General features: G+C 41.5%; 2 protein-coding genes across 4 annotated transcripts; both read left to right on the forward strand.

Moving 5' to 3' along the window:
- The first annotated feature begins 12,549 nt into the window (after positions 1-12,549).
- On the forward strand, positions 12,550-20,022 carry tmprss5 (transmembrane serine protease 5). 3 transcript variants are annotated; one of them, XM_006801571.3, is made up of 13 exons: positions 12,557-12,657; positions 13,758-13,896; positions 14,227-14,307; positions 16,158-16,271; positions 16,646-16,781; positions 17,001-17,114; positions 17,222-17,265; positions 17,430-17,592; positions 17,727-17,911; positions 18,730-18,828; positions 18,961-19,103; positions 19,187-19,339; positions 19,887-20,022. In XM_006801571.3, the coding sequence occupies exons 1-13, from the start codon at positions 12,655-12,657 to the stop codon at positions 19,893-19,895; spliced, it is 1,383 nt and encodes a 460-aa protein (XP_006801634.1). In that variant the 5' UTR covers positions 12,557-12,654; the 3' UTR covers positions 19,896-20,022. The 3 variants fall into 3 exon arrangements, with proteins under 3 accessions (XP_035768273.1, XP_006801634.1, XP_035768272.1); XM_035912379.2 differs by lacking the exon at positions 14,227-14,307; XM_035912380.2 differs by lacking the exons at positions 13,758-13,896; positions 14,227-14,307 and having other exon boundaries at positions 12,550-12,657.
- A 137-nt stretch (positions 20,023-20,159) lies between these two features.
- pih1d2 (PIH1 domain containing 2) lies at positions 20,160-23,519 on the forward strand. The gene is made up of 5 exons (XM_087851061.1): positions 20,160-20,588; positions 22,157-22,283; positions 22,358-22,597; positions 22,740-23,011; positions 23,157-23,519. Exons 1-5 carry the CDS (start codon positions 20,406-20,408, stop codon positions 23,289-23,291), a joined length of 957 nt encoding a protein of 318 aa, XP_087707187.1. The 5' UTR covers positions 20,160-20,405; the 3' UTR covers positions 23,292-23,519.
- Positions 23,520-23,583: the final 64 nt, after the last annotated feature.

The following is a 23,583-nucleotide window of genomic DNA, read 5'->3' on the forward strand; positions in this document are numbered from 1 at the left end:
ACTGCAGCATGGTCTCTCCTCTCTCTCTCTCTCTCTCTCTCTCCAGTCTCTGTTGTCCTAATTCAACCCTCTGAACGTTTCAGTTTTCAGCACAGTTACAGAGCCCGAGCTACCATCTACACTGAGACAATGCTGCTGATCCCTCTTAACGGTTTATTGGCTCCTGCCACAAACTTTCACAGTCTCAAGCTGTTTATAGAGTTTATATATCATCTGGGCTACTTGCAAACAGCTGGAGTCACTCCAGGCCCTGTGGTGACCTCCGATGGCGCTCTGCCAGAGCCACAGCTGGCCTGTGTTTCATCCCAGATGTGAAAGAAGTCCATATATCAGGTCTGCACAGCACAGTGAACATTCAACCTCATAATTAAAGGTAGTGGCAGAATTTACTGTACGTTTCTGTTTTGTTTTGTGCTCGCCTGATGGTTTGGGGCTTAACAGGTTACCGTGCCAATGTTCCTCAGTTTCTCATAAAATTCCCTCTGAGTAGGCTGTGAATGTTTTATTGTGTAATCTATTTTAAAGCTATATGACTTCAATCCGGTCAGCTAAATTCCAGGTTGCAGTGTTTACTGTTCCACTCTATAATAATCACAACACTCTTATTCTCTAGTGCTCTGCGTTTTTTCAGCTCACTCAGGGATATTTTAAGTTTCATATAAGCTACAGTACGCTGCGGTGTTCATTACTTCCCACTGACTAGAGGAAACCTTAGGATGTGTATGTATATTACTAATGTTATCGAAGAACTTATTTTAAAACGGCTTCATGTAATCTTCGTTTGTTCAGGCCAAATAAAGATAGTCCTTTATAGTGTAAAGTAGCATGAATGCAGTGATTCCCAAACAAAGGTTTAAGACCACCTACACGGTCCTTAAACGGAGGTTTGGGGTTAAGGGAGGTGCGATATTAACAGCTGAACAGATGAAATAAAGATACATGTTATACAGTGTTTCTTTGGTTTGTTTTTCTGGTGAAAGAATTTCATCTGATGGATATCTCAATCTTAATTTAAGCTAAATAGTAGCAACTCTCTTTAACTTAACTGCTCACTTATTGTAGACATACAGACCAGTTTATAAGTATTTGGGCTAACTATCTTGTTCTTTTTCTTGGGCTCTGATTGTCAGTGCATTCCGTTTGAAGGTACCATGTTCAAGCTTTAATTGGAGTTTATATCGATCATGTGAAAAGGGCAGTCTTCTTGTGACTCTGTGAAGTCCTGGCAATAACTAACAGCACTCTCAATGATTTCATAGGAATTAAGACTGTAAGTAGGATCCAGGTGCTGTGTGAACACCTCAATAAAAGCAGACGTTTTGACAGTTTGCTGGTCTGGAGCACCTAGGAGTGGGTTAACACAACGCATCAATATTGCCAGCAGTGGACATCTCAGCAAATTCTCTCTAAAAATAACACAACGGCACAGCCAAGGTTTGCAAAGTTACATCTGAACAAACCCGGAGACTTCTGGAACAATGTTCTTTATACTGAGAAGACCAAAGTGGTGATGTTTGACCATAATGCACAGCAACACTTTGGCGAAGACCAAACACAACAAATCAGCACAAACTCCTCAGATGTAAAGCAGAGTGGTAAAGGGGTGATTATTCAGGCTTGTTTTGCAGCCATGGGACCTGGGCACCTTGCAGTCATTAAGTCGACCATGAAGTCCTCTGTATTACCAAAATATTCTAGAGTCAAATATGAAGCCGTCTGTCCAACAGCTAAAGCTTGTCCCAAATGAGTCGCACAACAACACAATGAAAAAGAAAAGAATCAAGGTGTTGCAATTTCCCAGCCAAAGTTCAACCTTCAGCATGATTGAAGTGCTTTGGCTGCAAACTTCAATGAGCTGAAGCAAGGCTGTAAGAAGAGTGGCTCAAAAGTCATCCACGGCAACGTGAGAAAATGATAAAGTCATACAGAAAACGATTACTTCAAGTTATTGCTGCTAAAGGTGGTTCTACAAGCTACTGGATGATCTTGTGCGCTTAGTTTTTCACAGGACTGCAGACAGTCCTCTGTAAAAAGAACTGTGTGGGATAGCAAATTGAACGGTAGTGCAGTGGTTAGCCAGAGGCCTTTTCCAGAGAACTTTGCATATTCTTCCTGTGCCTGTTTCCTCAGGCCAAAGACATGCATGTTAGGATAATGATGATTCCAAATCGGTAGTGAGGTTGAGTGAATTATTGTGTCTCTCTTTGTGGTAGCCCTTTCATGGACTGGCAACCTGTCAACAAGAAACAACTTTCAGACTGTAACCGTTTCGACCTTTATCTTTTATAGCAGGAGATCTGGATATTGTGTTTTATGTAGTGTGATAGTTGCATTTGCGCCTCTGCCTATTAAAACCATTACATTGTCTGCTATCCTTTTGATCAAGTCTCTCTTTAAACCCCCTCCCAGATGTTTAATCTAATCATTAAGATAAATAAATCTTATATTAATAAACTGTCTTCTCTGGTGATGCTCTTCCACGGTTTCTATTTTCATCTCGTGCCAATTGTTGGGTCTTTCTGCCTTTAGTGGCATACAGGAGAATACAGCTAAATCGGACTGAGATCAAGTTACTGACTTGGGTTGACCTCTTGACCTTGAAAAGTTTTTGATTGCTGAAATGTTGTTTAATGAGTTGTGGTACCTTTGACTGTGCCCGAGTACTCAGGACGATCCTGTAAAGACCTTTTATCTTTTGCTTGCATCAGCAGTGAACACATCAATAAATGCCAGTGTGGCAGTTCCACTACTACCCATACATGCCCAGAAATAGCAAACATACAGCGTTTGATAGATGACGTTTTTTTTTTGTCATGAGCTGTTGCCATTTTTTCCCTCCAAACTTTTCACTTTCCATCATTCTGACAGGGGTTGATGATTTTCCAGGTCTGTGCTGGTTTCTTTGTGTGTTTTTGCCAACTCCATCTAGTGCTTCTGTTTTTCAGGCGTACCAATGGTTTGCATCTTGTTGTGAATGCTCTGAGGTTAGGGTCTTTAAGTGACTGTTAATCATTGAAAATGAACTAAAGACTTCTTGAGATCTTGAAGAAAAAAAAAAAAGAAGAAGGTAACAAAACGTCTTTAGGTTTGTAAAAACGTTTCACATCTCATCCGTCGTCATATGAGCTAAGGTGTGGGGGGAAAAAAACTATTGGGCTGATACCCGATTTACACTTCTGCAGGGAGCCTTTGTAGGGTCTACGATGTAACCTACATAAAGGGCTCACATTGTTGTCCACATTTATGCTCGAGTGTGATCCATTACGTCTTAATTACCGTGCTGCCATGTCCTGATGATTCACAAGCGGTGCCAGATAATAGAAAAATACTCCACCACCACCCCGCGAGAGTAGAGGCTCAGGTGTGAAATGTATGGTTTTCAGGGTTTTTATCGGTTTTCAGCGTTATTTTGTTATCGTTTTGATCGTTAACTCGGTTTTCCTGGGTCTTTTCACGTGTGTTATGAATAAATCTTCTTTTTTTCGGTACCGGTACTACTTTTATTTTGTTGTATTTATCCGCGACACCTTAAGGCCGGTCCGTGAAAATATTGTCGGGCATAAACCGGTTCGTGGCGCAAAAAAGGTTGGGGACCGCTGATCTATGCTGTCCTATGCTTTTGTGGAGTAACTGTTTAGTTTGTCCTATGTACAGTGGGGCAAAAAAGTATTTAGTCAGCCACCGATTGTGCAAGTTCCCCCACTTAAAATGATGACAGAGGTCAGTAATTTGCACCAGAGGTACACTTCAACTGTGAGAGACAGAATGTGAAAAAAAAATCCATGAATTCACATGGTAGGATTTGTAAAGAATTTATTCGTAAATCAGGGTGGAAAATAAGTATTTGGTCAATAACAAAAATACAACTCAATACTTTGTAACATAACATTTGTTGGCAATAACAGAGGTCAAACGTTTGCTATAGGTCTTTACCAGGTTTGCACACACAGTAGCTGGTATTTTGGCCCATTCCTCCATGCAGATCTTCTCAAGAGCAGTGATGTTTTGGGGCTGTCGCCGAGCAACACGGACTTTCAACTCCCGCCACAGATTTTCTATGGGGTTGAGGTCTGGAGACTGGCTAGGCCACTCCAGGACTTTCAAATGCTTCTTACGGAGCCACTCCTTTGTTGCCCGGGCGGTGTGTTTTGGATCATTGTCATGTTGGAAGACCCAGCCTCGTTTCATCTTCAAAGTTCTCACTGATGGAAGGAGGTTTTGGCTCAAAATCTCACGATACTTGGCCCCATTCATTCTGTCCTTAACACGGATCAGTCGTCCTGTCCCCTTGGCAGAAAAACAGCCCCATAGCATGATGTTTCCACCCCCATGCTTCACAGTAGGTATGGTGTTCTTGGGATGCAACTCAGTATTCTTCTTCTTCCAAACACGACGAGTTGAGTTTATACCAAAAAGTTCTACTTTGGTTTCATCTGACCACATGACATTCTCCCAATCCTCTGCTGTATCATCCATGTGCTCTCTGGCAAACTTCAGACGGGCCTGGACATGCACTGGCTTCAGCAGCGGAACACGTCTGGCACTGTGGGATTTGATTCCCTGCCGTTGTAGTGTGTTACTGATGGTGACCTTTGTTACTTTGGTCCCAGCTCTCTGCAGGTCATTCACCAGGTCCCCCCGTGTGGTTCTGGGATCTTTGCTCACCGTTCTCATGATCATTTTGACCCCACGGGATGAGATCTTGCGTGGAGCCCCAGATCGAGGGAGATTATCAGTGGTCTTGTATGTCTTCCATTTTCTGATGATTGCTCCCACAGTTGATTTTTTCACACCAAGCTGCTTGCCTATTGTAGATTCACTCTTCCCAGTCTGGTGCAGGTCTACAATTCTTTTCCTGGTGTCCTTCGAAAGCTCTTTGGTCTTGGCCATGGCGGCGTTTGGAGTCTGACTGGTTGAGGCTGTGGACAGGTTTCTTTTATACAGATGATGAGGTCAAACAGGTGCCATTCATACAGGTAACGAGTGGGGGACAGAAAAGCTTCTTACAGAAGACGTTACAGGTCTGTGAGAGCCAGGGATTTTCCTTGTTTGAGGTGACCAAATACTTATTTTCCACCCTGATTTACGAATAAATTCTTTACAAATCCTACTATGTGAATTCATGGATTTTTTTTTCACATTCTGTCTCTCACAGTTGAAGTGTACCTCTGGTGCAAATTACTGACCTCTGTCATCATTTTAAGTGGGGGAACTTGCACAATCGGTGGCTGACTAAATACTTTTTTGCCCCACTGTATAAGTCCGAGGATTCCTCACTGCATGGCATATAATAAGCTGTTTAGCTTGTGCTGGGTGTTTCGTCGTTGGGATGAGACAGTTTTTTTTCTGATGGTGTTGGCTCCTTCTTCTTTTCTTTTTTTTTTTTTAAACATCCTCAAGACTCGTTATCCTCCATCTACCAGCTCATTTATCAATTCCTAGTTTTCCTGCTTACTCCTGCTTTATTGACTGAAACCAGCTGCTGGAAAACCAGCTACCTTTGATATACCTCAGGTAAATTGCTTGATTTACGTTGTCATTTGGTTCACCGCTCCTAACTGACAGACATCTCCGCATCAATCAGCTCTGTGCCACATGCGAACTCTTTTGTTCGTGAATTAATGCAGAAACAACAGCACGAGAAACTTTTAGACTTTCAGGTGGATGTCCAGTTACTTATGAACGACTCAGTGTGAAAATGCACATTAAAGTGGTACTATTAAAATACTGGAATACGTGTTTTTGATAAGAAATTGAAAAGGTTGAGAGCCAGCCAGGTGCATTATCAGAAAGTTCAGCCACCAATGGGCGATCAAATAACCTTAATTAGTCAAGCTGAGTGAAGAGACGACCATGTGTAATTTTATTAATACTTCTTCTTTTATTAATTTTATTTTTATTAATTTATAATATGTTTTATGATTAATTCAGTGGTTATTAGTTTTGTTTTTCATTTCAGAAGAGCAGATGGGGTGGTCTGACTGCCTTGCTCATGGGTAACAGGTGGAGGTTTTTATTTTTTTCCTCTGTGAATCTGGTCTTTCTATCCTTATCTAACTTTAATTTCCTGGAAAATAATTTAGCTTCAAAAGCAAATGCACAAGTTTGCCTCGGAAAAAAAGAAAAAAAAATGACAATCACCTCCCTAACCCCTCCACCTCCGTCGTCAGTCCGAGGCCACGCTCAGTGGAGGAGCAGATTGAGTGGGAGCAGTGTTAATGTAATCTCCTCTGTTTAATTAGAGTGAGCGTGGTGGGCAGCTAAAGCAAACCGCATTACCCGCCATCTGGTGAGGAGCATCTCTGCTTTTACCCACTCTCACTATCATTAGCCTCTACAAGACAAGATACAAACACATACATGACAGCTATTTATTCATCCTGCCACTTTCAATACAGACTGCACGCTGCATACCATTTAGAGAGCATGATGAGGCCATACTCACGCTTAGACCTGTCATAAATGCATTGTCCTGTAATTACAATATGTTGCACAACAAAACCTCAAAGCTGAAATTTAACTATAAAAGCCACAGACACCGGAGCTTTATAAAGGAGCGTGTGGCATTCCTGCTGTGACTTCCTATGCATTTAATATACAGGAAATCCAAGGAATCGGACTGAGAAAGTAATCTTCCTGCATTTATTATCACTTTGCATACAGATATTACTTTACACAAGAATGAATCCAGCTTTTACGTTGATTTAACTGCAAGCTTATCCTTAGTGAATCCTAAATGGAGGTATTCAACTCTATCACAAGAGGGCAGTGTGTTACTACAGTTCACATCTAGCTTTGGCTGCGGGAAGGGCTCAGAGGATTTACTGCTCCACAGAAGGCAGAGCTCACTGGCAGCCAGTAGAGCAGTACAATTATCGAAGCACAGAGGGAGCGAAAAGCTGACAGTAAGAGTAAGTGTGTGTGTGGCCACTGGGGATTCAAAACCCTGCCCTCACCTTGTGCTGCCTCATTACCTGTGCGGCTTACAGTGGCAACATGTGATTGTGCTGTGACACTGCAGACACACAGAGCCAACAGGCATGCTTTAGCAAAGTTAAGGTTCAGTTCAGTAATTTCTGAATATATTCATCCGATGCCCCCCGCAGAGCCCGATGCTTTGGACCTGTCTGCAGGAGGAGGGTTTTTGGCCTGTGTTTTTTAGGCCCTCTCAGATGCATGCGGCACACTTACTGATCCTACCCCTGCGAGGCTTCCTCCATCCTACTTTGCTGTTCAAGTGGAAAAAGACTGCTCCATCATCTCAAATGCTGGCTGAATAACTGCATGAAGCTCCAGGCTTATAAGAAAACCTGTCTCCTTTTTTTCTTTTTTTTTTACAAAATTGGAGAAATCTGAATTAATGTGCATATTTTACCAGATAGCCCAATTTTCTCCTCTTTGCCTTCTTCTCATTCTGCCTCGATGCTACACATTTCTGCATACTGTAGATGAAAACGTTTGTAAAGATCCATGTATTCTACACAATCAACGATTCAACATTCATGTTCTGTCTTTCTTTATTTCATCCTCATAGCAAGATTCTTAACTATGTTTAAGATACCCAGGAAAAACCTGACCCCAAATCAGTACAACACTGTTCTGCGTGATCACCTTTATCCTATTATGAAAATTTCTATCCTGATGGAAGTGGTCTCTTCCAGGACGACAGTGTTCCCTGTCAAAGAATAAGAGGAACAACTGAATGGTGTTGCGAGCATGAAACGATGTGAATGATCTGCTAAGCTATTCTCAGTCACCAGATCTTAATCCAGTTGAAGGAGACTTGGACCAATTTGTCACCTTCTCCCCAGATTATTACAGCATCTATAAAAGCTTTATATACTGCTTCCAAAAGTTTTAAAGCTAAAACATGCTATTTTTGTAATGCACGGAGGAAGATTTTGGAACGAAAGCCAGGTTTACAATTTCTCGCCGTCGTTTCCAGTCTTTATGTGGAGCCAATCTCACTGTCTCCTATTTTTAGCCTCCCATTTATCTGACAGATAGAGTGATATAAATTTTCTCATTTATCTCTGCTCCTTTAAATAAGTCTTACTTTACGAACAAAACACAAAGGTACACACTGGAAATGTGGCAGGTGGTGTTAATCAAGAAGTGCCTGACAGATCTGTGGAGGTGTGTTTAATGCACACACACACACACACACACACACACACACACACACACACACACACACACACACACACACACACACACACACACACACACACACACACACACACACACACACACACACACAGCTGCATTTTGGATTGTGTCCTTAACAAGCTCCACACTTCCCTTCCTGGATCTGTGCGCACTCCAACCTTTAATGTCCGTCTCTGCTGAGGGGTCACAGCCAAAAGCAGTATTGGCACAACACTCTTGACAGCCCACATAAACAGTTTGTTTTTAAATGCCTTGGTAGGCTGGACTTTGAGGGGGGGGGGGAAAGAAAAAAGCAGTTGAGACAAAAGCTGCCCAAACCTTGAAAAAAACAAAACAAAACAAAACAAAAAACAATCCCTCTCTTCTGCTCAGTTAGAACCTACTGTGGGATTTCCGAGTGGGGACCGAGGGACCGCATCTGATGTTCAAGGTCTGGACATTGGACAGAGGCACACATACTAATGGCTGAGATAAGAGTGGTGCTGATCAAATCTCAGTGCACCGAGCAGAAAGACAACCCCCACCCCTTCAGAGCAGAGAGAGAGATAGATGCAGCTCCAAACTGGTCAGCAGCCAGAGTCCTCACAGTGGAGCCTCACACTGTGATACATGAATAAATGAATGAATGTGGTCAACACTGGGACTACTGTTATTGTTGTGGGCGCATTGGTGGGGGTGAGGGGGTCTTAATAAATTTAAATTCCTGATGGAGCGATACACGAGCCAGGTTCTACCCAGGTTGTCATGATCCGTTATTGATCTAGTTTGGTGGTGGTCGAGGTGTTTATATGACAACTGAGACATTAATCCAACCATTATGGTGTTTATTATTATTGTTATTATCATTATTTTTTAAATAGTTTTACAAAGGAAAGTCGATTCAGCTTCATATCACTTTGAAGCTTTAACTTTTGGTGATTGAGATTCGATTTTTATAATAAAAGATCTGTTTATCAGAGGCGTGTGTCCCATTTATTATCATGTCTTGACTAACAGTTACAAAAGTTTAACAAAAATGGATAAACTTGGAATTGCATTTTGTCTTTGTGGATCAAGAAAAAACATATAATGAGGTGTCAAGAGAGGAAGTGTGGTACTACTGTGGAAATCAGTATTTGAAGTTGGTGCGGGACATTGGGACAATCCAGTTGGAGTGACAGATGGGTCCCAGGTGGTGGTGGGATTACATTAGCGAGCGTCTCTGAGTCCCTTCTTGTTTGCAGTGGTGATGGACAGGTTGACAGATGAGGTCAGGCAGACGCCTCTGTGGACTATGACATTTGGAGATGACACTGTGATCTATAGTGAGAGTAGAGAACAGGTGGAAGAGAGCCCGAATAGGTGGAGGTATGCACCGATGAGAATAAAAATGAAAGTAAGTAGAAACAAGGCAGAATACATGTGTGTGAATGAGAGGGAGTAGGTGGAAAGGCGAAGATGGAACGAACAGAGGGAGTGAAGGTCCATCTGAAGTAACAGAAACCGCATAAGTGAGGTGAAGAAGAGAGTGCTGGCAGGGTGGAGTGGGTGGAGATGAGTGTCAGGGGTGATTTGTGACAGAAGAGTGAAAGGGCAGGTTTCCAAGATGGTAGCGAGACCTGCTAAGATGTATGGTTTGGAGACAATGGTGCTAACAAGACGACAGGTGGCAGAGCTGAAGATCAGAGGGTTTTTGATGAGAGTGACCAGAATGGGCAGGTTTAGAAATGAGTGTATCAGAGGGACAGCTGAGGGGGCAGTTTAAAAAACACAAGGTTAGAGGAAAGGTTGAAATGGTTTGGACAGGAACAGAGGAGGGATAGTGGATATACTGGGTAAAGGATGTTGAATATGGATGCAAAAGGAAGATGGGATTCGTGGATGAAGTGAAGAAGGACAGGTTGGTGTGACAAAGAGGATGAAAGGGATAAGGTAGGAAACAGGAGCAGCCAGAAGAAGAAGAATCGTTTGAGATAACAGAAGCAACTGTAACAGCAAAACCTCACAGTTAAAAGAAAAGAATTTAAAAAATGGAATAAAGTCCTTAAAAAAAAAAAAAAAAAAAAACTACAAATCCACTTAATATATCCTGATGGCAAAGCATGTGTCTGGTGGCAGAACAATAGATTCTGGATAAAGAAAATGATCCCTCAGCATATTAGGAGGTTGGTTTGAAACATTTCTGTCAAGCATCAGATCAGATCGCGTGTTCGCTTCACAAATGTTCTTAACGACTTCGCCATTATCAAAGTTAACGGCCACGCTTTATCCTTCTTAACAACTACTGATACATTAGACACAACCAGCAAAAACAGAACACAGAGCTACAACAACACCTCAACTGGAATCTGACAGTTTGCTCTTTGTGCTCTTAACAGGATCCACACAAGAAACAAGAAAGCAGTGGTACAGGTATTTCCAGACCATTTTCCTTGTTCTTTAAATTATTATTATTATTATTATTATAACTTAGAGTAGGTGGGTGAGAGGAGGATGTTAGCCAAGCTGAAGTCCATTACGGGCAACACTTCTCAGCCCCTGCATGAGACTGCAGAGGCCCTGAGCAGCTCCTTCAGCAGCAGACTGTCACAGTCATGGTGCAGGACCAGGCGCTATTGCAGGTCCTTCATCCCGACAGCAGTCAGACTGTAAAAATATCCACACAGGATAAATACTAGCTAAAATACATGTGTATCATTATCACTCCCACTGCACTTTGTGTACATATACAAATAATACTAATAACAATAATTACCTGGGTGTATATAGTAACCATCTGCACACAGCATAGTTGTTTGGCTTTTTTGTACACTCATCTTTCTTATTTATTTATCTATTTTTTTCTTTCCATTTTTATTTTTCCAATATAGCTCTAATTCACTTTTCTTCCCATCCCTTGACCTCCTGTAACAAGTGAATTTCCCCACTTTGGGATTAAATAAATTCTATGTGTCTATTACTTTCAAACATGGAAAAACAGAACAATGGAAAACTTCCATTAAATGATATGTTATATTGTTATATTAGGTTAAAAGAGAGTATAAATAAAACCATAAAACACATGGAGAATTTCTGCAAAATATGAAAGCAGAAGCTATTTTCGTACTGTAGCTAATTCATAGACTGCATATTGTAGCACCAGACGAAGCAAAAAAACAAAAAGGAGGATGCATGCAAGAAAACAAAACACATAAACAAATGCAGGTGCATATCCCTGACTGAAAATGGCTTCATTCATCTTCGCAAACAGTTTCTCACAAGTGAATGGCAGCTATATAAATCACTGTTTACTCAGCTGTCTGAGAAAACAAATTTCACCAGAAGAGGGAGACATGAAATCCCTGTGAAAATGACCAAACAGCAGCTACGCTCTCCTCGCTCTTGTTTGAGTCTGCAATAGAACAATTCAGCTCAACGCTAACATCATCAAATATTATTAACCTCACAGCCCTACCAATATGAATTTCAGACGCGGTTCCATTACATGCAATTTACGGTGCTGCCGCTGTGCTCATTTCTCTGTGTTTGATTTCCAAATAATTCCAAATGACACCTGTTAGATGAGCCGAGTAGATGTGGGTCATCTTTTGGATTTGGCCCTGACAGTCAGACGAGGAGGAATTTTCTTCCTGGCAGTCGTTCGCTTCACCTGGACTCTAATCCCATACCATCCATATGACAGAAATAAGTAATCCTGTATCAAATGCTCTTTTAGCTACACAAGTCTAATTCACCGTATCCTCGGAATAGGAATTTAATGTCTCTTCAGGAAATGAATTAATGGCGGACTCTGAGCTCCTCTCCGAGAGAGTTCGAGATATTTTATCACCCTCTTCAAACAGTTCACGTCTTCTTCATCTCCGCTGTTAATTATTTCATCTATTTTTGGAATAAACGAGTCATTGGGGTCAATTATAATCACCTAATAACACAAAGAAGATGTTTAAAATACAGAAAAACAAGGGGAAAAAATTGACGGCGTGTCAGTTAAAAAGTGAAGAGAGAAGAGAAAGTCTAATCTGTCAGCAGGCAGACAGAACAGACTTCATTTTGTTCTTCAGTGCTGAGATGATAGCTTTGGATTTCAAATCATGCGGATTGACGTGATGTGAGACTTTTCAACAATCTCCAATAATGACCTTTTCTCAGAACCTGCAAACTGCCAGGTAATAACGTGTCTTGGGTGAAAATAGACAATCTTTTGGCACAGGTGAAAAGTGTTACCTTGCATCTCGCTGGAGATGCTCCCCTCCTACAAAGACCCGTTTCAGCTTGCTTCCACAGGCCCCACGACCCCCACCTCCCCCGGACAAACAACAGCTTCATTCTGTGCCACCGCTGCTGACCTCATTGTCTCTTTGTGAAGGGAAAATCCAGAGTTGCATTCTGTTAAATGGCAAATGGTGCATCGACTGCGAGCGGGACAGACCTTTGCACCACGAGCGCAGGCCTACAGATGAGCACGGACACTGCTGACTCTTCTTCAGGACCGTATGCAAGGAAAACATGGTAAGAAAAGGGGAACTCGAAATTCACTACACCTTTCCTAATGTACGTCTAATGTATGCATGCCTGACAACAACATAACTCTTACCTCCTCTTTACACCTAGACCCTTCTCTTCAAACTACTCAAACAGCAGTTCGTCCCCTTCTAATGCTTCCTCTCTTTCGAAATAATGTGTCTGTTGACCTAATGCTGTGTGAAATTTCTCACAAAGATACTTTCTGAAACCAGTCTTGTTTACTCAAAGATTAGTCTATCTGAAATGACACCTTAGCCGCAGGTAAACATAAGCCCAACACTAACACCATGGTATCAATCAGGGGCATCAGTGGTAAAACGTCTGTTTGATCCAAACACTTTCTGCCGCGGTAAACGGAGCTGATCGTTGCTTGATAAAAGTTTTAATTTAACCAGAATTCACTGTGCCACAGTCATGCTTAAAATAGACAACGCTTCGTTGCACAGCACAGGTTTACCTAAATCTATATTTCTGAAACCGCCCCCAGGCCCGGACTACAAAAACTACATATCCAAAATTACATGTTTAGCTTGCGTCAAACGCCACAGTGTTACATGACAGCAGATGGTATGGGATTTATTTAGACTGACTGCGTGCTGTAATTGTATAATTCCAAGTCTGCATCTCACATTTATGGAGAGCTTCATTATAATTACTGCAGTGCTCTCAATATGTTGCTTTTAGAAGCAGATGCTACTCCACAATCACACACAGACGCTCAGACATCAAAGTAAGAAAGAAAATCTCGGAAAATACAAACAGAAAACACAGCCTCGTATTATTAAGTGTAGTTCAATGCATAAAAAATAACTTGAGCGAGCTCATTATACTTTAATCACCCAGGAAGAAAGGTGACACAAACCTGAACAAATCTGACTCCGTACATCTGGACCGGTCGGTGTTAAAAAAAAAAAAAAACACCTGTTCTCTTAATTAAACCTGACAGAGCATGACAGGCAGACTCTTGCTGATGAGCAAATGGTCAGAACACAGCTTTTGTCCTGAATAAGCAAACTTAGCAAAACTTTATGAAACAAGAACAGAATGGAAGTTGAGGTCTGACATGTCCACTGGGGTTCTTGCAGAGTCTTGATGGAGACACATTATCAGTGATTGAAAACCCAGTGGCTGTCAGTCATCCTTTTCACTCTGAGAAAACAGCAGGAGTTGCAGGGGCCAAAGGAGTGCAAGGCTGGTTAAAAGGATTTCAGTCTACTACTCAAGGTAAGCTCCAGCAGTTTACCGCCTGATGGGCATCAGACTTCAATAACAATCTTGCTCCATTTGAGCAAAAAAGAAAAGAACAACACTAACACGTTGCTTTAAATAGAATAATGAGACTTTGTACTGTTGCACAACATCTGCAATGCAGTGCCAAGATGTACAGCAGCGCTTTCTTGTGAAAGCCTAGCCTGTAGATTTAGTGTTGAAGAAATCTAACTGTCTCTGTGCTGTGCATCTGTGTGCAATATCTAACGGCTGACATTTAACAGTTTCTCTCGGCTCCCATCGGAGCTCAACAAGCATTAACTCCAGTATTAACTGTTGCTTTAGCTCACAGGCTGGTGAGGCTGCTGGCAGCGGTGTGCGCAGTCGGACTTCTCGGAGGATTAGTTGTAGGTGTCTGGTTTCTAGGTGAGTCATTGTGTCTGTGAAAGAATCTCTAAATAAGCTCAGTAACACACAGGAAGTGGAAATGAATGCGCAAACGGCCCAGTTTGAGATACTTAAAGGCCTGTGAATCTTAAGTTCAATGTAAATTTAGACAGAGCTTATTGAATCCCATATTAGCATTTAAAAGGTTCAATTATTTTCTTGATACATATACAGCAGGAGCTGCTTGTCAAAGTTTTGAAAAGCTCACGGAGACATCTTTTGTTGGAATGCTGTAAATGACACCAGAATGCAATACTCGCAAAAACAAATTAAACAGCAGTTTAAATTAGTACGTGCCAGCATGTTTCAGAAAATTTGGGATCAAGCTGCATCATTTTTTTTTGTGTTAACAACACCAAAGAGACCAATAGCTTTAGTCCTGGTACCTAAATGCTTTTCCTAAGTGATTTAATTGGCTGACAAGTCTGCACTTATATCACAGAACCATGAGGTTATAATGTGTAGAATGTGGGTTGGCATTGTCTTGCTGAAACACCCATAAATCTGACCTGAAAACCACATTGTTGCATTGTTATGCTGCATGACAGCATATGCTACTCTAAAACCTCTTCTCTGCATGCAGCAATAACGGTGCCTTTTACGCACGTCATGTCCACTAATGGATCCCCATACCATTACAGATGCTGGCATTTTAGCTGTGCATTGATGTGCATTGGTCCCTCTCCTCTTTAGCTCAGAGCAAAATTGCTTTTAGAAACAATCTCAGATTTTTAATTAGTCAGACTACAAAAGAGTTTTCCACAGAATTTGCCTCAGTCCATCTCGAACGAGCTCGGGCCCAGAGAACCGTGAGGCATTTCTTCATCTTTTAGCTTGTACTTGCGGATACCCGAGTGTTACTGAGCCCATTCACTGATTTTTATTTTAACCAGCTTTTAATGCAGTTCAAGCAACTCAAGATTGTTTTTGTTTAACCCTTTTCCATACATTTATTTAGATTCTCTGAATCTTTTAATGATATTATGTGCAGCAGATCCTTTGCAGTTTTAGACTGAGAATCATTAAACTGAAGTTGTTGAACTATTTGCCCACAGAGTTGAGAACCCGTCTCTCTTCTTCTGAAAGAGTCAGCCTCTCTGGAATGCTCTTTTATCCCCAATCATGTTACTCATTAAACTAATCAACTGTGAGATCTTCCTCTCGAGGTTTTTTTTCTCATCTAGTCTTACACAACCTTTCCAGGGTTTTGTTGCTCTCATCAGAACTTTTAAAATCAAGTGAGAATATATTTTAGGAAAATAGAAACTTTTCACATGTCTTTGTACAGCTAGTAATTAAGCACACATTTTTATTGTTTGGCAAATCATTGCATTGAAATGATATTTCCCTGATTCAGACTTCTGGTGTAAGTAAACTGATACTTTTTTTTTTAAATGGGCTGTCAAACAATTTTAATGGACAACATGAAAAATTGATTATTCATTAAATGGTTTGTGTTTTTGGAGCCTTACTATAATCACCAGCTAAAAATCAGGGCAATGTTGGGCTCAGCTGCCCCAATTTAGATTTTTTATTCACTGCATTGAAGTCTCTCAAATTTGATGGAAACACACGACAACATTCAAGTTAAGATAGAGAAAACGCATTTTGAAAAATGAATCTTTTTTTTTTTAAATTAGCTGTTTTCTAATTAGCTGGATTTGCAGATAGAAATGAACAATATTTAATGACATTTTATTGCTGTCCCAGACGCTGGTCTGTTTTGGGTTCTCATTCAGATAATCTGGTAATATTAGGAAAAATCAACAAAGTTTTGCTGCCCATTTTGCAGCCTAATTAAAAGATTATCTCTTTTAATCCACTTTTAGTCAAACTTTTGCTGAGGCCATCGTCCTCCCAAAGTCCAGTGGGGCTCGGGGACACAAAGGAGACATCCTTCTGCAATGTGACGGAGGATATTTCCGTATCTGACTCGCGGAAAGGTCTGTGTGTACTCCCTCGTGGCAGCGTTTCTTTCACTGTTTTATGAATTATAATGCGGCACGTTAATGTGTGGCTGCTTAGCTTATTGTATGTACTTCATTATATGAGGTCATGGGTCACCTCTGAAGTGTTTCTTAATTGAATAGTAACAAAAATGAAAATTCAGCAGCTGCTACTTGTTGTCTTCTCTTCACTCCTGAGAGATGCCCATTGACCGACATGAAAACATCACACATAATAATCTGTTTCTACTGACTACATTAGCATAGATACTTGTGTTTTCCCTAATCATTTCCCACTCATAGAAGAGGCTTGATCATAAACGTTGACTGAGAGCTTGTCTCTGGAGGGATTTTCAATCAATCAGGTTCAGTGTTTTACAGAATCAGTCCCGAGAACTCCCTCCTGGAGATCCAGCTGGGGAAGCTGCCCACCTGGCTTCCAGTGTGCTATGAGAGGTGGAACTCTTCACTGGGAACACTGGTCTGCAGACAGCTGGGTTATCTGAGGTGATGCTTTTCCGCAGTCTGCGAGGATCACACGCTGCTTCTTTATAGCACCATTTAAAAAAGCTGAGAGCCCATTCTCTAACTTGGTTTAATTTTAGGTTGAAGGCTCGCCTTATTTATGATCTATTAATACCTCATTTACAATCTTGCTTCACACCTCATGAGACTAAATTATCGCAATACTCACTCCCACCCATTTTTCAAATGTTCCCTTACCAGACTGACCAAGCATAAAGGAGTGAACCTTACTGATATCGGGCCAAACTACACTGACGGCTTCATACAAATTACCTCAGAACAAAAGAGCAGCCTGGAAAATATGTGGCAGTTCAGGTAAGGCAATCTGTCAGAGGACATCACGCTCATAATGGTGCAGGGAAAATTGCGTCCGCTAATACATTAATTATGCATCATTAGTTACCCAATTTATTTTCATTTAGGAGGAGTTGTATCACAGGGAAGGTTATCGCTTTGCAGTGTTTTGGTGAGCAAATTAAACTTAACTTTTAATTTGAGTTTGCGCCTCGCACAAAGGCCAGTAGTGTTTTTGTACAAAAGCTTTATATGGGAGCCGGATGAATGATGGCGTCTGCTGCTGCTCTTTCTGACCAACCCAATTCCGTTTCATTTTGATGAATGGATCTCTAGAGTGTGGCACACGAGCAAAGCTACCCAGGATAATCGGGGGCGTGGAGGCCACGCTGGGCAGGTGGCCCTGGCAGGTCAGCCTTTACTACAGCAACCGTCACACCTGCGGAGGCTCCATCATCACCAGTCAATGGGTAGTCACAGCTGCCCACTGTGTACACAAGTAAGACTGCTGACCTGACAAGTGCTAAAGGTCAGAGGTTGGCGCCACGATGAAGGATAAAAATCAGTCATTAACAGCTGTACCGGTGTAGCAGTATCAGGATCTACTCTCTCTTTTCTTTTCCCAAATGTCAGCTACAGGCTACCTCAGATATCCAGCTGGGTGGTCTATGCTGGCATTGTGACTCGCAGCTCTGCTAAAACAGCTCAGCATGTAGGATACGCGGTGGAGAAGATCATCTACAACAAGAACTACAACCACAGGACCCACGACAGCGATATAGCACTGATGAAGCTGCGGACCCCGTTCAATTTCTCAGGTCAGCCTCATCGCAGCACTCTTACAAAAACCCACACACACACACACACAAAAAAAAGTACTTTGGCTTCAGTTTACCTTTTTATATGCTAATAACAATTTATCATAAACATATATAAGTGGTATTGCTATGCTAATTTTTCTAATCATAACAAGTGATATACACTTCAAATGAAAAGGCTCCCAATATCTTTAACATCTCACAGAATCAGCTGTTCACACATAAGCTTACGGTCTCAGCAACAACCGCCTCCAGATGTTTTGAGACATTGAAATTTATTCTCCTTCCCGGCTCCTGAGGGATCTTTAGGTCTGTCTTTGTCATTTTGTTTCTTCTTTACCTTACAACATAAGGAGCCTTGAAATGACTATTGTTTTGAATTTACATAAATAAAAATGAACCAAATTACAGAGAGAGAGAGACGCAGGGCTATTTTTGTACACGATGCATTTTTATGTATATTCAGTTATATTTAAGTTATTCTGTGAGTTTGTATGGCTGCTACCTTTTTGTTTGCTCTGATCTCAGTGGGAGACAACTTTCTTTATGTTGTATACAGGACCACAGTTGGCTTCTCTATCATAAAAGCTTTCTTGTTTTTCAGCTGTGATTTGATATAAGCGTAGAGACTAAAGAGAAAACAGCTTTCTTGTGATAAACACTGAAGTCTAAACGTGGTAAAACACATGTCTCAGTGAAGGGTGGTTTTATAACAGTCCTTAACATGACTTATGAATCCAACCATATTTGCAGCACAACTTAATGTCTCTTGTAACTATTTAAATGTATTAAGAGGCAAAATTCCTCCTTTTGACTAGACACAATCAGGCCCATCTGCCTGCCTCAGTACGACTATGACCTTCCAGGAGGAACACAGTGCTGGATTTCTGGATGGGGATACACACAACCCGACGGGGGTAAGATGTTACTACACTGCTCTGCTCTTAAACAAATGCATCTCTGCTACAAATCTAATCCATACTCAGATGGTGACAGAGCGAGCCAAGTGTGTTAGTGGAGCAGTCCTAAATTGAAACTTTCACCCGTAGTTCATTCGCCCGACACCCTAAAAGAGGCGCCAGTCCCAATAATAAGCACAAAGAAATGTAACAGCTCCTGCATGTACAATGGAGAGATCACAGCACGGATGCTATGTGCCGGCTACACAGAGGGAAAAGTGGACGCATGTCAGGTCAGAGGCTTGTTTTGACCACTAGATTTAGCTTCTCTTTTATGAGTAGATGCAGTGAACAGTGTTTGGGTCTACCTCTCCAGGGGGACAGTGGGGGCCCTCTGGTTTGCCAGGATGACAATGTATGGAGGCTGGTGGGAGTCGTCAGCTGGGGAACAGGCTGTGCTGAGCCCAATCATCCTGGAGTTTATACCAAAGTGGCCAAATTCTTGGGCTGGATCTACGAGATGATAGAGGTAAACAGCATTTTTAAATTCTACAGTAGACAATAACTAATATTTACAGGACAGCACAGAGGTTTAGTATCAATCGATACTTCTTTATTGATCTCATTAGTTAAAGAATACACGCAAAACACATGATCGGCTTAATTATAATTTCATTATATATATATATATATATATATATATATTTTTTTTTAAGTTAGCTCCACTTTTGCCAGTTTTAAAACATCATGTAGAAAGAAATGCATCAAAGCAAGCCTGTGAAATAGGTCATTTGTTTTTGTAGAAGTACCCTGCTAGTAACAGCTCTTTGAACGGAGGATATTTACATATCATGGAATACTTTTTTTTTTTTTTTTTTTTTTTTACAGGGATAATACTTTTACTTATCTAAAATATTACAATAAATTCTTACATCACTACACTGCAGAAAGCGCTAATTAGATTCATCCATGCCGCTATTTGAATTTCTTTCTTTTTGTATTTTCAGCCGGATTGAGATGGAAACTGTAAAACAGAACAGCGATTTCTAATATTAATTCTTTCCTTATTTTTGCAGAATTACTGAGGAGGGCTCATGAAATACAACAAAAAGAAGGAAGCTTCTGATGAAACTGGTGGAAACGTTAGAAAACTACAGTTATACATGATACCTTTTATTTTACATGTCAGTTATATAATGTACACATAAAGACAGACTGAAAACATCAACATGCATTTTTACGTTATGTTTTTCATGTATTGAAAATAAATTATGCTTCTTATTGTCATGTGTGGTTTCTGAGCCGCGGTTCCGCATCTCACCGCCTGGTGGCAACAGTGTTATGTTTCTATGGCAACTGACAACATTGACCTAGCTAGTGTTAGCGATTACAACTAATGTACAACGTAATTAGTTGAGGGTTTTTTTTTATTAATATTTGTGTGATACTGCTCCATATTTGTCGGCTATTTAAGGTGTTTCTATAACACATGCTCCTCTATAACACTGCTGACCGGCTGGTTTTCTGACGCACAAACTTTTTCTGCTAACTAGCTAGAGTTAGCTAGGTAATAAAAGTACGACAGTTACCTTAACATGTGCTCCACTGGCAGTACAGAGGATGTTTTGCAGCAGATGAGCAAACTGTGGTCCATGCTGGATGATCTCTCTGAAAATGACCCAGCAGCCTACCGTACGCTTATAGAGAAACAGATGAAGGAAGGAGCTGAATTCAGAGCGCCGCCCGAGCTGGACACCTGCCTCTGCACTGAAATACTGGTGAGTTTCATTCGTGAAGGCTCCTTCCTGTGTAGGCCCCAGTCCATACTGTGGTCCGTACAGGTGTTACTCATCACATTCTTTGGTTCAGCTAGAAAGGAAGCCCATCTTTATTCCTCCAATCATAAATGAATACTCTAAATTCAAACATAAATTAGGGAAAGTTAACTGTCATATCAGAAAATGTAGGTAGCTAGGATACAGCTCATCATCAAAAAAAAAAAAAAGATTCAGTGTCTCAGGTCCTGTCATTGGTACAAGAAATTACATTACAGGAGAATTTGGATTGGGAACAGCACCTACTCTGCAAAAGGCTCACCCAAGTAATGCAGGCATCTGATGGTGGAGGAGGGGGACTGCCAGGAATCAACTAGATGTGCAACAGCAGTCCCCTAACTTCAACAAGGCCGCTGAATGATGCGGGAAGGCATAAAACGAAGAACAATCAAATGTAGTGAGCTATGGAATATGAAAACAAAACAGCCCACATATGATGTACTGCTCACTCCAGCAGTCTGTCACTTGTTTGCAACCCTCAAACACATCCTGGTGGGCTGCAAAAGCAGTCTAACACATGGAGGATATACTTGGTGACATAACCAACTAACTTGTCGGTAGCTATTAGTCAGGAGAGTATAGACTAACTGCAGCTCATTAGAAGTTAAAGCCACCTTTCTGCAACAAACAACCTTCATCTGGGAAGGTGAGAAACAGCATGTCAAGCCCAATCTTTCTGAAATACCTTTACACTTGAAATCAACCTGCACCCAGGTCTGGTTCTCTGGTCCAGTTCCTGCCAGTCTGTCTTCACTGTAGAACTGATTGTCCCTTGGAAGGATGCAATCAATAAGGCATATGACAAGAAGAAAGCGTGAGCAAGCTGAGGAAGAGGACCAAGGCTGGAAAGTGAAAGTCCATTCAGTGTAAGTGGCCTGTAGGGGCTTTGCAGTCAGCTCCACAGTAAGACTGACGAAGGAAGTAGGCATCAGGTAGGGAAGCTTAGTACAAGTTAATCAAAAAGCTTGCCACTCTTGCCAAAAGAAAGTAGTCACAGGGGCTGGCTGAAGCAGAAGGAGACAGTGTGGCCTGCCAAATTACTGGTGGGTGCCATGTGAAATACACCCAGGTCTGATCACCCTGTGGTGGGTCTGCTTTGGCTGAGGGGATCTTGTGAGAAATTACGGAAATGCACTATGAAGCTGGGGTACAAAGCTGATGATGTGTCGCACTGATAGATACATACCCATATGGTCAGCGGCAAACACCCCATCTAGAGGGCTTCTCCAACCCACTCAGGTCTGTGTTATACTGATAGGGATTATAACTTCTAGTCCTATTAATTAGTATAGTCCATTACAAGCTGTGAAAGCTTTGTCATCAAATTTCTTGTTTTTATCCAACCAAGTAATAACCTAAAAATATTTCTGCTGAGGAGCTGTAAGCTGTGCTTGCTTTATATATCCTAAAATACACAGGCTGCACGAGAAACACAGGCTTTTTCTTCACTCAGAACTTTGAAATTGAGTTTGTTTTGACAGATCCTTTTGACAGCACTGTTTCTGTGACAGAAACCAAAGAAAGGCCTGCTGTACATCAACATATGCGGCTGGAAACGTGTGCCTGCGCCTCAGGATTCTAGCAGGCCTTTACCAGTGTACACTGGAAAACTGGAAACAGGCACAAATGAAGATCAAGGTGTGTGTCAAGCTGCAGACCTGCCATTTGTATTACATGGCACAAGCAAGAAAGTCATACTTTTTCCTTTACAGGCTGGTATACTGTGCTGGATGTGGCATTAAATCCTGTGTTGCTGCAGGAAAGTAGGGAGAACAAAGCAGAGATTAACCAGGTCTATATGCTGGCCCTGAGCTTTGCCCAGAAGCAGCTTGGGATGACGTTATCGCAGGAGTACAGAGTTGTCAACAGTAGCCCAAATAGTAGCCCAGATGAGTTGCACCGCCGGCTTGGATTTCAGAAGTTGTCCAGTGCCCCCAAACAACCCAACACAGGTAATGCAATAAGTCTGTCAACCCTGACAAGCTTTGATAAGCACTTTATGTTGAACCCATGCTCTTTACCCACTCTCCTTTCACCTCCTAAAACAATTTTCCTGATAATCCATAGACCTTTTTTTTTTTTTTTTTTTAACAGCCGGTCAGACACCAGCTGCCCTCCTGCAGCACATCTCCTCCCTACGATCAGAAAACCAAGAGGACTCTGCTCCTCAAATTATCTGTAGGCCTGCAGAGAAAATAAAGAAGGATTTGATCCAGGTCATCTCAGCCGCTTCTGTAGAGCCTCAGAAGCCAGAGTATCGACTCGAGGTGAAGACCAATGCAGCAGGAGTTCCTGACAGCGTGGAACTGACGGTGGAGCTGCCAATGGTTTGTTCCATGTCTGAATGCCAGCTGAGCATGTCCAAGGTTAGTGGTTACACACTCCGTTGAACAGTTATAACGAAGCACTTTAGAATCCAGTGTGTGTCAGTGTGTAGCTGGATGTCATAAGAAATACATAATCGACCTGTAGCGAGCCTTAGTAGCACACTGGATGTATTTTTCTCTGCAGGATGACGTCTTACTGGAGGTGGAGGATCTTTACTATTTGCTTGTGGACTTCCCAAAAACTGTAAACGAAGACACCGCGTCGGCCATCTTTAATAAGAAGAAACGAAGACTTACATTGAAAGTGAATGTCTTGTGATCATTTTCCTTAATTAAGAAACAAATGCGCAGTGTTTGTTAAGCTAGCTAAACACTGGCATTGAAAATGCCTCAAACAAAAACAACAAAACTCCTGTTATGCAATGTACAAATAAAAAAAAATAAAAAAAAGGAAAAAAGCACTGAGAGCGCATTGTGCTGTGGAGGGACTCGTATTCTGCCTCAGAATTCAAGTTAACTAACAATAAACAGCTTGCGTGTAAATTGATCCATTTCCAAGAGCAACATGTTTGTGAAACAAATATGTAACAGTGTCCCTTTGTGCTGTGTGG

This window comes from Neolamprologus brichardi, chromosome 14 (assembly GCF_056152115.1).
Source record: "Neolamprologus brichardi isolate AB-2024 chromosome 14, ASM5615211v1, whole genome shotgun sequence".
Classification (NCBI taxonomy): domain Eukaryota; kingdom Metazoa; phylum Chordata; class Actinopteri; order Cichliformes; family Cichlidae; genus Neolamprologus; species Neolamprologus brichardi.

Coding starts and splice junctions, on each gene's coding strand:
- tmprss5 (XM_006801571.3), top strand. Junction 16,272..16,645: donor CGTATCTGACTCGCGGAAAG/GTCTGTGTGTAC, acceptor AATCAGGTTCAG/TGTTTTACAGAATCAGTCCC. Junction 17,115..17,221: donor GAAAATATGTGGCAGTTCAG/GTAAGGCAATCT, acceptor ATTTTCATTTAG/GAGGAGTTGTATCACAGGGA.
- pih1d2 (XM_087851061.1), top strand. CDS start 20,406: ATGTGCTCCACTGGCAGTACAGAGGATGTTTTGCAGCAGATGAGCAAA. Junction 22,284..22,357: donor AGGCACAAATGAAGATCAAG/GTGTGTGTCAAG, acceptor TTTCCTTTACAG/GCTGGTATACTGTGCTGGAT. Junction 22,598..22,739: donor CCCCAAACAACCCAACACAG/GTAATGCAATAA, acceptor TTTTTTTAACAG/CCGGTCAGACACCAGCTGCC.